Below are 12590 nucleotides of genomic sequence, written 5' to 3'. Positions count from 1 at the left end.
CCCCCCCCCCCCCCTAAAAAGCGACCAATGCCTTCCCCTCCTCATTCACTCTCCAGTCTGTGAGCCCTTCGGATGCCAGTCACTGCTTTCACTTGCCTTCATGTCAGCTCCTCGTTTCCTTGCTGCCAGTTTCGACGTCGCTGCTCCTTTAAAGCAGCTCTCCTGAGCACAACCTTTCACTAACAGGTGCCCTTCCGCAGTTCCTGCTTCTTGCGCAACTCCGATCGCCTTTCTTCTGCAACAAGTGAAGCTGAAGCCAAGTGATGGCAACCGCTGCCATCACCAACGCGCACGAGCAAAGTGAGATGCCTTGATCATGTTTTGAAGCTTCCGCATCGCCTGCCACATTCAGTCACTGTGGTGCCGATGGCACGAGCCTTTGGATGTGTGCTGCAGGCCATGCGAGTGTGTTATTCAAAGTGCTTCGTTAGGCGTGCCTCACATGTGTTTTTGTGGTCTACAGTGATAAATGGCTCCGCCAGGCTCTGGTCAAAGGTGTCTGACTTTGGAGCAGAAAGTAGCACGCAGGCTTTTCCCACGCCATCGTCAAGCAACCCAGATGATGACCAGTCTAACGATGACCAGGCTTGCAGCTATCTGTACGAGGCTGTTTATAGAATTGTTGGCCAAGAGTTAGACGGCGACTTTGAGACGTTCGTGTTGTCTGACGCTGCTGCTCCCGTGGTCGCCCCAGCAACAGATGCGGAGATAATTGACACTGTTGGTGGCCCCGACGAGGATGAAAAGCCAGCGGAAGAAGAGCCACGTGAAGTGCCAACTATGGTGCAGACGCGGGAGTACCTACGCCTGCTGTGAAATAAAGCTTAATGTGTGGGCGGCGACCACGGCCTCATGTAATGCCTGGTCAAAGTGGAGCAGGGGTTCCTCGCACCCGGCAAGAACAATCAAAGCTCACTGCCTTTTTTGCACCTGAATAAATTTTTGTTTCACTGAATACATGGCATTTTGACTTCTGCACAGTTGTGGTGCAATTAAAGCTCGACTGCTTTAGCTTTTCTTGAGTGGTCGCTTATATCGAAATACCGCTAGTAACAAATTTTTTCACCGTCCCGCTGAATTGTTATAATGAGGGATTACTGTATGTGCTACGAGTTTGAGAGCCTAAATGGATGATTTTCAGCCATTGCCCCTTCAGCTGCAGATGCAGAAGGTGAAGCAGGGACAGAAAGAGCATTGACACCTGCAGCACCGTCGGAATCTCATTAAGCATCTGGTGGGTTACATGATGGCTTGCGCTAAGAAGTGAGGCCCATCTGCATGTTTGTACTGTTAAGAAAGGCTGGACACAAAGCCTCGTTTCATCTACAAGCTTACCAGCCAAAGCAGCAAGGACAGCACCATTTACAGTAACCGCAAAACAAAAGGAGGCAATAAAAAAACTGTTCTTCTGCACAACTTGCAGCAATAATCCAAGATTACAACCACGAGAGTGCTTTGAGCGCTTCCACATGCTGCCCAAATATCGATGAGACTTCGGCATAAGAGCGGACAGCAAAAAGAAGTATCCTATGGGTTTTTCTTGCAGTTTTATTTTTTCCGCTGTGCCCAACAGTGGCGAAAGAGTTTCGATCTGGAAAGGCTGGAAAGCTGGCGGATGTTTTAGACTGCAAAGAGTTAGCCATGAAGGAGTGAATGTATCAGCTAGTCAGCTAGTTGGCGCTGCAGCTGCACCAACCAGCATAGCAGCCAGTTCATGCAAATCAATAAATGATGTCAATTCTCATCAAACTAGGCATCCAAGTACGTCCTGATGGACAACTTATATCTGCTTAATGCTGTAATGTTGTGTTGTTTAAAAAAAACTTCACCACAAAACTAGGCCCTGACAAAGATGCCATGTGGTACACCAATAGAGAGCAAACTGTGTTGACAAGAAATGTGTTTGTGCTCACCCATGACATCACAATATTCCATAAATGACTGGCACGTCAGCACTTGTTCTTCAAAATTTCTTAGCAGCTTGTCTCCAAGTTCTAGGTGCTGCTGGTCATTGTGGCGGATATAATCTGCCAAGGCCACTGACCAGCCATCGTCACTGCTACAGGAAACCCTCTGTAAATGTGAATAAATCATGTAAATAGTCAAATACACATTAAACAAGGGTTCTTATAATAACTCAAGCAACCACACTCTGTTGTTTAGACCAATTTTTGCTACAGCAGCAGCCAACTTAGATAACAGAAGGTGGTACAATGAAACCTCATCAGTACATACCTACCAGGAACCTGACAATTATGTGCTCAACAACAGTACACAATTACCGGCAAGTACAAAATTGCATCTCTTCACATGTGCTGCCGTTGCCACACTCAGTGGCTGACATGGTGACAGACCGCCTTTACAATTTGTCCAGCTTTCCTCAATGTGTGTGCACGCGTCTACAGCGGTCTGATACTGACTGAAAACAGGCATTGCTTCACTGAAATGTGCTACCAAATGCTGCATGGAGCACATCATCTCTAGCTAGCTGTGTGCAATGCCACTGCACACAACTAATCCCATTACTGACAGGGTGCTAGCTGTACCACCATATACGTGCATTTGCCATGAAAGTGTTCTTCGTACCCATGTCGCTCATGATCGTGCATGGATGCTGCAAGTATACCAATTCTACAAAGTGTTGGTGAGTTGCATTCGTTTCTGCAAGCGATGCACACTCCATGTCTTCACAATTCACTTTGCGATCCCACAGGAGAAGGTGGCAGTGTATGCCAGTGCGTAGCATTTGGGTTGTTGCCTACTGAAAACGTGCAGTACACTTAAAATAGCACATGCGCCACTGAGTAGATAGCTGAAGGTACCTATCATGATAGTGTTTTCAGTGAGAAGTTATGGGCCTGTCACATGGGCAATCTACAGGGGCGTAGCCAGGGGGAGGGGGAGTTGAAACCCCCCCCCCCCCCCCGAAATTTTTTAGTTTTGATTGCATATATACACATGCACACATACAAACGAACGCACAAACATACATAAAGTATGACCCCCCCCCCCTGAAAAAAACTGAGCAAGTGCGCTTAAGGGGGGACGTGCCTTTCGGAACGAACTTTCTTGTTTCTGGTTAGATCTTGATGAAAATTGGCACAAAGACTAAAAATGACCTCATAATGCTTACATAAAAATTTCAAGATGATATCACGAAAACTTTCTGAGAAACAAATAATTTCATTACTGGACCTCGTGGAGCGACTGGAGAGTTTAACAAATGACATAAAAAGTTGATAAACACTGTGTGCAGAGGCAAATGTATGCTGAAGGGGGCTGCGTTTTCAAAATAATTTTTTTGCAACACTAAAAATTGTAGTTCATGTTTTCTCCACTGATACTTCAATGAGCACATTTGCACTACAAACAAGAAACCCTACCAAAAATTTTTAAAAGACTAAATTAAAAAAATAAGAACGCAGCCCCCTGAAGCAGAGTCCAAGGAGCATTTCAAAAAAAACAGAATCAAAATCTGTCAAGTAGTTGCGAAGGTACCTGCTCCACGAGCTGAGCAACATGCCAAAAAAACAGTATTGAGAAAACGAGGTTCAAAGTTTTGCGTCACGTTTACATGCCTAATAGGCACCAGGGTTGTAGTCCTTAGTGTCCTTTGCAGTGCGGTGTCACTTGGACATCTGACCTTTAGCCTGATGAGCTTTCGCAGCCTTTTTTTTTCCGCATGGCATCTTTTTCGGCTGCTCTACGAAGTGCATGGCGTCCAGGTTGGAGACCAAGAGATGCAAAATTGGGTGTAGGCATGGAGGTCTTGTGGTGAATTCCCCTATGTGATACATTCATCACAGACCAAAAATCGCTGAGCGCAGCTGATCCCTTTCCAATCGTTTTTATAGCTTGCATGGCCCGAATATTGACTTCAAATAACTTGCTGTTTTCCATTCGCGGCGACGACCACGCATTTTTCGCGTCCGCGCCGCAAGTAGTGCAGGTGAGCATCATCTTTACCGCTAACCTGTGCTTAGTTCCGTGCTTAGTCCCGGCTCTTTGCACTGCGGGCACAGGGCACTGCCAAACTGACCATTCAGGTCCGCGCGTTGTACGAGCAAAAACTTATCTTCGTCTTCCGAGTGACATCTCGCGCTCCGTCGCAGACACTGCTCTTAGGGACTCCTGAACAGCCGCGGCGCGTTCGCGAGATGTCTCCGCTGACACGAAACGAGGCTGTAATCGGGCCCGAATCGTGCTACTGGTGGTGCTGGTAGACAGCCTCGCAACCTCGCGCGAAGTACTTGGCTGAGCATCCGCGATGTCTACATCCTTGGCGAAGTGCTAGGCTTAGCATCCGCGATGTCTACATCCTTGGCGAAGTGCTAGGCTTAGCATCCGCGATGTCTGCAGCCTGCGCGGAACGACGAACGGATGTTTCCTCCGACGGCACAAAGCACTGTTTCGTCGATACTCGCGGACGATGCTCCGTGCCTGCTTGTGCTCAGCTGCGAGTCCTCGTCGTGCCGCACGCCGTCGTCGCTGCTCGCAGAAGTCGCCGGACTGAATTTCTTTTTCACGATCGGCGGCTTCGGCTTACGCGCACCAAATCGCTGCGCAGTCTTGCGTTTCTTCTTGAACGATCGCCGGTCCATGATCGCATGCAGGAACCACGTTGCGCCAAACTGGACAACTTTTTTCTCCTTTCACGAGCGCCGGTCTTATCACAGCGCGATGCGATCTCGAAACCACGCCGCGGCGAGTTGAAAACACACGCAGTAAGCGGCCCGTCAGCGCTGTCGGCGCATAGAGCAGACGACCTTTGCGCCGATTGCTACAAGCGACCGCACGGGCAACCAATGCGGAGCCGCCGTACAGTCACGTGACGCGCGTCGCCAATCGGAAACTGTCGTGATACCTTTAAACTTTGGCTTGCTGTGCGCTTGCTCTTGTCTGGTTCAGCCGGCCGAGGCGGCAAATTTGAAACGGAAGAATCGCGCTATCCGTAGAGACAAAGATGGCGGCGCTAGGTTACGTGGATGCGGAGATATCGCGGCTCGAAAAACGCCGTTTTTTCGCAATTTCCGTGAAATTCATCGCCACCCTAGCTTCGATAAACATTTTTTACGTCATTTCTACGCCGTTTTCAGGGACGAAACTTCGAAATTAGATAGAAAAGGGGTCACAGAATGTGAAAATGAGATTTTCAAAATATCGATTTTTTGGCCAAATTTCGCGATGCCAAAGCCGCGTCCCCCCTTAAGGTAGGTCACCACCTTCAAGAAAAAGTTTTACTAGGGGTGTGTGAATATTCGAAATTTCGAATATTTTTCTAATAGTGCTTGCTATTCGATTCAATTCGCACTGGAATTTTACTATTCGAACTTCCCAAAAACAAATACAGTCAATGTCCGATTGAAAGTGACCCTTTCTGATTTTCAATATGCTTCACTTCATTACACTCCCGTATTGCGGCAAACCTGCCTTTCAAGCTCCGTTACGGTCTAACTTTGCCAAGACCCAGTCAACGTCCGATCGAAAGTGGTCCCTAGATTTTCAATATGCTTCACCTCATCACACCCCGGTATTGCGGCAAAGCTGCCTTTCAAGTTCCGTTACGGTTGAACTTTGCCAAGAGACAGTCAACGTCCGATTGGAAGTGATCCCTAGATTTTCAACATGCTTCACCTCATCACACCCTGGTATTGCGGCAGAGCTGCCTTTCAAGCTCCGTTACGGTCGAACTTTGCCAAGAGAGGGTCAACATCAGATTGGAAGTGGCCCCTAGATTTTCAATATCCTTCACCTCATCACACCCCCGTATTGCGGCAAAACCGCCTTTCAAGCTCTGCTATGGTCGCAAATGTATCAACTCAAGAAAATGCTGGTTCCAACATGGAGATGAAAGATGTGGCAGAGGTGGGGGCTCAATTAATGCTGTTTTGGACCTGAAATTTGGGCAGGAAGTCCGAAAAATCAGATGCCAAAGCTTTTTAGCATCCAAAATTTTAGATGTTCTTATATATCGATGTCTACGAGGCAGATTTGGAACTCGGGACTTGAAGGGAGCACACCCTTGTCCGCCACATCAGTTGGGCTTCCACAGAAGTTGAAACAGGAGGAGAGGCTGAGGAAATGGCATCTTTGCCTATCACGTGTAAAGTGTTGTCGGCAACACTGTGGTTGCACCAAAATATGTACATAAATACAATTCGGCCTTTACATTGCCTCATTCCTGATAAGACAACTATGAAACATCACCCCGCCAGCGCTTCATCAACCTAGCGAAAAGAAACATTTTGATGTTGCTATCTCATAAGAATATGCTTAGGAATTCTCTCTAACTTTTTTTTCTGCAATTTCATTTCGAAGTATTCGAAAAATATGGAGCCCTTATGACAATTATAGCAAGCCTCAGGGCAACCTACATAATTTGCTGTAACATCCTCAGCCTTTCCTTGAGCCAGTTTAGTTTTGTTTCTTAAGAGTCAGGTATGTGTGCCATGATGAATGAGACCTAATGAAATCATTCCCCTTCTTTCATTCGTGATGGATGAAAGAAGAGGTCATATGATAGCAGGACGTTGCAATAGTATTTAGAACTGCTGGTCATAGTATTTAGAGCTGCTGGTCATTGTATGACCCAGTGTTGTAGTATTACAGACAACCAGGTGAGCCAGAGTGAGTGCCAAATGTTGTGATGCTTCCACACACTGCCACATGCACAAAAAAAGAGTTTTCTTGCGTGCACTCGCATACACAGTGAGGACACTATGGGAGTGCACGCTTGTTCATCTACTGCAAAAAAGTAAAGCAGTGATTCCTTCGATTCGGACTACTGTCCCAATGCCAAATCAGAATCAGATTCACTGGATGTCAGCAGTTAAGATGAGGAATCACAAACCAGTTCGAACGCTGAATCCAATCGAGGAGCAACTTCTCAGAAGTGTGTGTGGCACGATAATTATGACTGGTACAAAGCTGACACTATTCTGGTGTGTGCATTTTTCTAAAGCCGTGAAACACATTCCCATACATATACTTTATTTTTCTTCTTCATTACAAGTGTCTTCCTGTTTTAATTTTTATTATTTGTGAATAACCAATGCATCAACACGGACTTTTAGCTTGTACGTATACTTCTTTATGTTACCGTGTTACCGGATACCGGATGGAATCTGTGCATGCACGAACCTTTACGGAATGTAAAGGTTTACGGAACGTGAGCTACTCGCTGGATAGGGCCTATCTCGCAAATCCACCTTCATTTGTGGCTACTCACGATATCCACTTTGCGGAGACTCCAGCCGCCGAGTCAAAATAAGCCGAAATGCGAGCGCCACTTACGATCGCCTTGTTTCAGCCACATTACCGAGGCTAGAGCGACCTAGAATACCGAATCCTTAAACGTGAGAGGCCTAAAGCTCCTGACAGGCTGGATAGGTGGCGCCATCTAGCGGGGCCAAGGTGAACCAGGCAAGCGCAAAATTGTTATTGCAGAGACACTTGGCATTCTATTTCCAATGTAAGTGCCTTGCAGCGGCATAATTACGACTGAGTTGCCTTTTTAATTATTTTTTTCCCTCAAGAACACTAAGCGAAAACAAAATTGTCCATGACTGTGGTTGCACGACGCGTCACAAGATGTCGACACCATCATCCGGTAACCCGGTATCCCTACACCCCTTTGCATATACCGGGATACTGCACACGCTAAAAACCTCTTGTATGATTTTGCCGCAGCGGTAATTCAATATTATCTACATTAAATATAGTTTGAGCACAGTTGCCATCACCATTTAGTGGTTTGCGCAAACGTAAAGGTATACGTTTATGTACGTACGTAAACGTTTACGTGTGGCGAGCTAAAACTTTTCTAAAACATGCATTCCGCTAACACGGTAAACGCAATCCGGTACTCCGTTAACACGGTAACATTAAAAAGTATACGTACAAGCTAAAAATCCCTAATACCCATCGAAAATAATTTTTCGCACTTTATGGTCACTCAAAAATATTAGGGCAATTTCTTTATTAGACAAGTCACTGAAGATTTTAAATCTGAAATCAAGAAACTGAGCCTGTGAAGTCGCATCTGGCAAAAAAGTTTGACCATTGCACGGTTAAGGGCATGGAGCCTTAACCTTTCCTTTCATATTTGCAGGTGCACTATAATCTTGTAAATACAGTATATCCTTAACCAAATGCCCATTGATGTCTATGCACATGAAGCACAAAGGCTGTGTACACATGTGGTTCCCTTGCATGGATTCATTTGGTGCCAGCTCTGGACTGCGTAGGATGCCTAGCAGTGGCAGTTAGATACTGGATTGGTCGGTCAGGAGTGTGAGGAGAATGCATTCAGATATACAACTTGGGGAGCCTTACCAAGTTTGCTAATGGATGGTGTGGCCAAGTGTTCTTGCTCAGAGGAGTTGCTTGTTACGTGTCAACAGTAATAACATGATATGCAATGTGCATTCACAGGTAACATACCTCAGAACAGATACTCATGGCATATTTCACGGCACTTTTACAACAAGAGAATGAGGGAACGTGCCTTGAACATGGTGTTGTACAATCCATCCACCATGGCAAGGTAGCAGAGGTAGGGTCGGTAGACAGCAAATTCACGGGGAACTGTGTCTGTAAGTGCTGAGCAGCCTTGCGGGCTCAGATGTCGTGCATGCGCTAGTACCAGCATGCGTCGGACCAGTGCAATACGGCCACATCGCCACCGGTTATGGGACCACACCGCGAGCGCCATGGTTGTCCAGTAGCATGGGCCCTCACTCTGTGGTAAACAAGAAAGGGGTTTTCAGACCACAATCAACTTGTAGCGATGAGCAATTAACTATGCAGTGAAAGGGACTGTTCAGCAGAGGTTTATGTTCAAGAATGTACAAGTTAGAAAATGAGACAAAAAAAAAAGCACTGGATCTCGTGTGTAGTTGCTTCAGTCACAATAATCCCGTGGGAGAGCAGTTACATTTCTTAAAAACATGGCAGCAGGAAAAAGTAATATGCAGTGTCTCATCTTTGTTTCAAAGCAGTAGCTGGCTATCCAGATACTTCTGCAAAATTGCTAAATTATTACCTATGGATTCAGATGCCTCTAAAAATAAATAGGGAGAGGCAAAACAAAAAACAGCATCGGGTAAAAAAATCAAAACAAGTTAAGCATTGCCAGGTAGATGAGAGTTAGTGAAATCAAGTTTGCTGAAACCCACAAGGTGTAAAATAAACACCAAAGTGAACCTAGGTGAAGGTCAACTTTCCTATTGCCCAAGATTACCTATGCTATGTGGTCAGTGAGACTACATTATTTAATTTCAACTGTGAGATGCTCAAGGGATTTAGAATAAAAAAAAATAAATAAATTTTTGGAGTAGATTTAATGAAAACTGTCATCTAAGCAAAGCTGTTTATGCTGATTTCAAAACTATACTTTTTACATTGGCTCAATGATTTTGGATATATTTAAATTGATCATCTCTTATTTATAGGAACAATCAAAAGGAGGGTACCATACAGAATGTTGACACATGGCTGGGTACTACAAAGTGGTAAGGAACATATATGAAGGGATACTGGAATACATTTAGTATGTTGCAGACATTAGCAATTTTATAGCAATTTGAAGTTATATCTCCAGACATGGCTATCATACGGTGCAAATAGTGGATAAATAAAAAATTTAAAAATATGCTCCTAGCACTGTGTAGTAAACACATGTAGCTACATGGTACTGCAAAAATTATGGCTCTATGTGCCCTTTAGCAGAGGTATCACTTCTGCCAGTTTAAAGAACACTTAAAAGAAAAGACACAAAGCTTACTTTTCAAACACAACACCACAAATATTAGATTATTTACAAAAGCCATTGCATCAATAGCCTCCAGGGAAGTAGCCTGATTGGCTAAAGCCACTCCCTGCAAGTTTTCAGCAGAGGCATGTTTGTGCACACATGCTTCAGCAAGGCCTTCTCCATCAGATGCTTGGTCATCTGGTGGGCAGGACTTGGCTGCAGTTCTTGAGTGGAGGCCTTTTCCCGACAACATTCACCATAGACACATGCACAGCAAACAGTGTAAGAGCCTATAGGGTGTGTCCAGATAAGATCGAACACGAGGTCCCGGTCACCATTCCCGATTCTGATGAAATTTACTGTAGGTCTAGGCATTACAACCAGAACAATGGTGTCGCAGTTAGTTTTGCGAAAAAAAAAGTTTTGTTCGCCTGAAAAAAAAAATACAAATTTTGGCCGCAAAAAACGCTTTTCCGCCAATTTCGTGATTTCTGAATTTTGAGCGCACCTAGGGAAAAACGGTGCACTTCTTCATCACAATATTTATTCCCCTTAAAGAACAAGTGAAATACAATCTCATGAGTATTATTTTCCTTGCTTGTCGAAGCACTTTTGAAGAAAAAAATCACAAACTTGGCAAATCGCACAAAATACCTGTATTTCAGGAATTTATTGCTGCAAGAAAGTTAAAGTGAGGATAATAAAAATCAGTACATATTAACTTTCATACTTTCGCTCTCTTTTAAAATAATTTGCATGGTTTTGTTGCGCTCCGTTTTACTTGATAATTGGGCTGAAACGTAAGTGATTTACCAAAAACGCCGAACTTAGAAAATGATTTTCTCAAAAAGGCCATTTTTAATTTTTTTTAAAATCCCTCTGATTGAAGTCAAGGACGTCGTCTACCATTGTGCAGAAAAAAACGCATTATTTTGGTTGCTAACAAGTTATAGTGCGTCAAATGAGACCCTGCCAGCCTAGCGGCCGCGTCGTTCGTTATGGGCTGAAACTCGGATATAAGTTGCTGAAAATACTTGTACGTGACATAATCACAAATCAGCAGCTCCACACCAACAAATGCGCAGCCCAGTGTCATGGTTCAGCAAGCTTTGTCTTGGGATCAGCCTCTTGACAAACCTGCAGCAGCGGCCGCTCGATGCTGCGGGCACTCACATTACATGAGTGCCGCTTCAACTGCGGATGAGCTCCGCTTGCGCGCCAAACTACGCTCGGAGGACAAACGAGAGAAGGAATGCATCACTCTGAAAGTTAAAGGCCGTTAAGTGCCAACAAATGTCATAGTATGCAACGAAAACTCTGCCGGCAATTTCCCAGTGCTTTTGCACCTGCTGCGCCAGTTACCACATGATCATAGAAGGTGATACAGTCGAGCCCGACTATATCGAACCCGTTTATATCAAATTATCCCGTATATCGAACAATTTCTAAACACGGTAAATTTACGTTGAGAATATATAGCAAAAGTTACTGTTACATCGAACGAAAATAGCAACGACAACCGATATATCAAACTCCATGTGCCTCAAAAGTGCCCCAGCAAGTTGGCTTTCCCTCGCGGTGGCGGGGAAAACTGCCGGCGCCACCCTAGAAAAAGTGGTTTAGACCCGGTTGTGCACGGGCGAACACCCCCCTGCAAGAAATGATCCTGGCCCGCTCGCAGCGCTTACAGCCAATCAGAGGCCGTCGTGCTTTCTCCGAGGCGCGGAGGCGGTAGAAGTGAGCGCCATTTTTTCTTTCTTTATGCTTGTGTGCCTGCTGCTGCCTGTTTTCCTCGAGTCCTCGTTCAGCGTGGTCCGTGCTGGTGGTGTTGCCTGTTGGTGCTCTGTGAACTTTATTGGCGCGCTGTCGTCATGGCTTGTGCAAAGAGGCAGTATTTGCCGTTCGCCGCGAAACCCGAAATCATAAATCGGGTCGAGCGCGGTGAAAAGAAGTCCGACGTCGCCGCCGCGTACAAAAGACACCGCAGGTGTTTCCGCCGAAGTTTGGAGCGTGCTGGCAGAGTTCCCGGGAGCTATCGACGGATCGACATTCGACGAGTTCGTCAGTGCGGACGATGTCGCCATCATGGGTGAGCTACAAGATGAGGACTACATTGCAGACGTGCCGACCACGAGCCAAGGCGACAGCAATAAGGAAATTGACGATGGCCCATTGCCTACATCCTCCGAAGTGATTAGTACACTTGCGTTGGTCCGGCGCTATTGTGTGAATGTGGAAGGTTGCGGCCTCAGCTGCTCCGACTCGTTGGACAACGTGGAGGCGTGCGTGCTGTCGCAGGCAGCGAAGTCGTTGACACAGAAGAAAATCCAGGACTATTTTGTTCCAAAGGAGGGCACGCAAGTATGCCACCATATTAATAAAGTACTTTTCTTACTGTTATGTGCCTTTGTGTCAAAATCCTATAGCGGGCCTATATCGAATTATGCCATATATCGAACTAATAAACGTTTTTTGGCGAGTTCGATATACTTGGGTTCGACTGTAGCGAGCTTCGAGCTGGGCCGGCTGGGTGGAGCCTACGCGCAGCGACGTCGCTACAAGGGCCCTAGACATATCGATGGCGCCTACCGCTGTTTACAAACATGGAGTAGGTCTATACCATCGAGACTATATCAGGACTGTTGTGTTCAGTTTTTCTTCCTAGGCATCACTGAAGAAGTGTACCGCTTACATGGGGTGAAGATTGTCGCGGTGCTTCGAAGCTGGCTCCCCATGGCCTTTGCACCATTTTGGTGACATTATGACTCTGGGCCTTGTAGACAGAGTGTGTGATTTCATGTCACAGTGTTGAAAATAACATGGTGCTTTGGAGTCA

At 45.7% G+C, this 12590-nt stretch overlaps 1 protein-coding gene across 1 annotated transcript in view; it reads right to left on the bottom strand.

The window, feature by feature from the left end:
- Window positions 1-12590, bottom strand: part of LOC119400896 (E3 ubiquitin-protein ligase UBR4) — a gene marked incomplete at its 5' end in the record, with an annotated part of 438348 nt that overhangs the window by 7736 nt on the left and 418022 nt on the right. Inside the window, 2 exon segments of the mRNA XM_037667804.1 lie at window positions 1914-2073; window positions 8507-8740. Coding sequence (XP_037523732.1) covers window positions 1914-2073; window positions 8507-8740 — 394 coding nt within the window.

This window comes from Rhipicephalus sanguineus, chromosome 1 (genome assembly GCF_013339695.2).
Source record: "Rhipicephalus sanguineus isolate Rsan-2018 chromosome 1, BIME_Rsan_1.4, whole genome shotgun sequence".
In the NCBI taxonomy this organism is placed as follows: Eukaryota; Metazoa; Arthropoda; class Arachnida; order Ixodida; family Ixodidae; genus Rhipicephalus; species Rhipicephalus sanguineus.
Note: the sequence above shows the minus strand (reverse complement) of the source record. Positions and strands in the feature narration are given on the sequence as shown.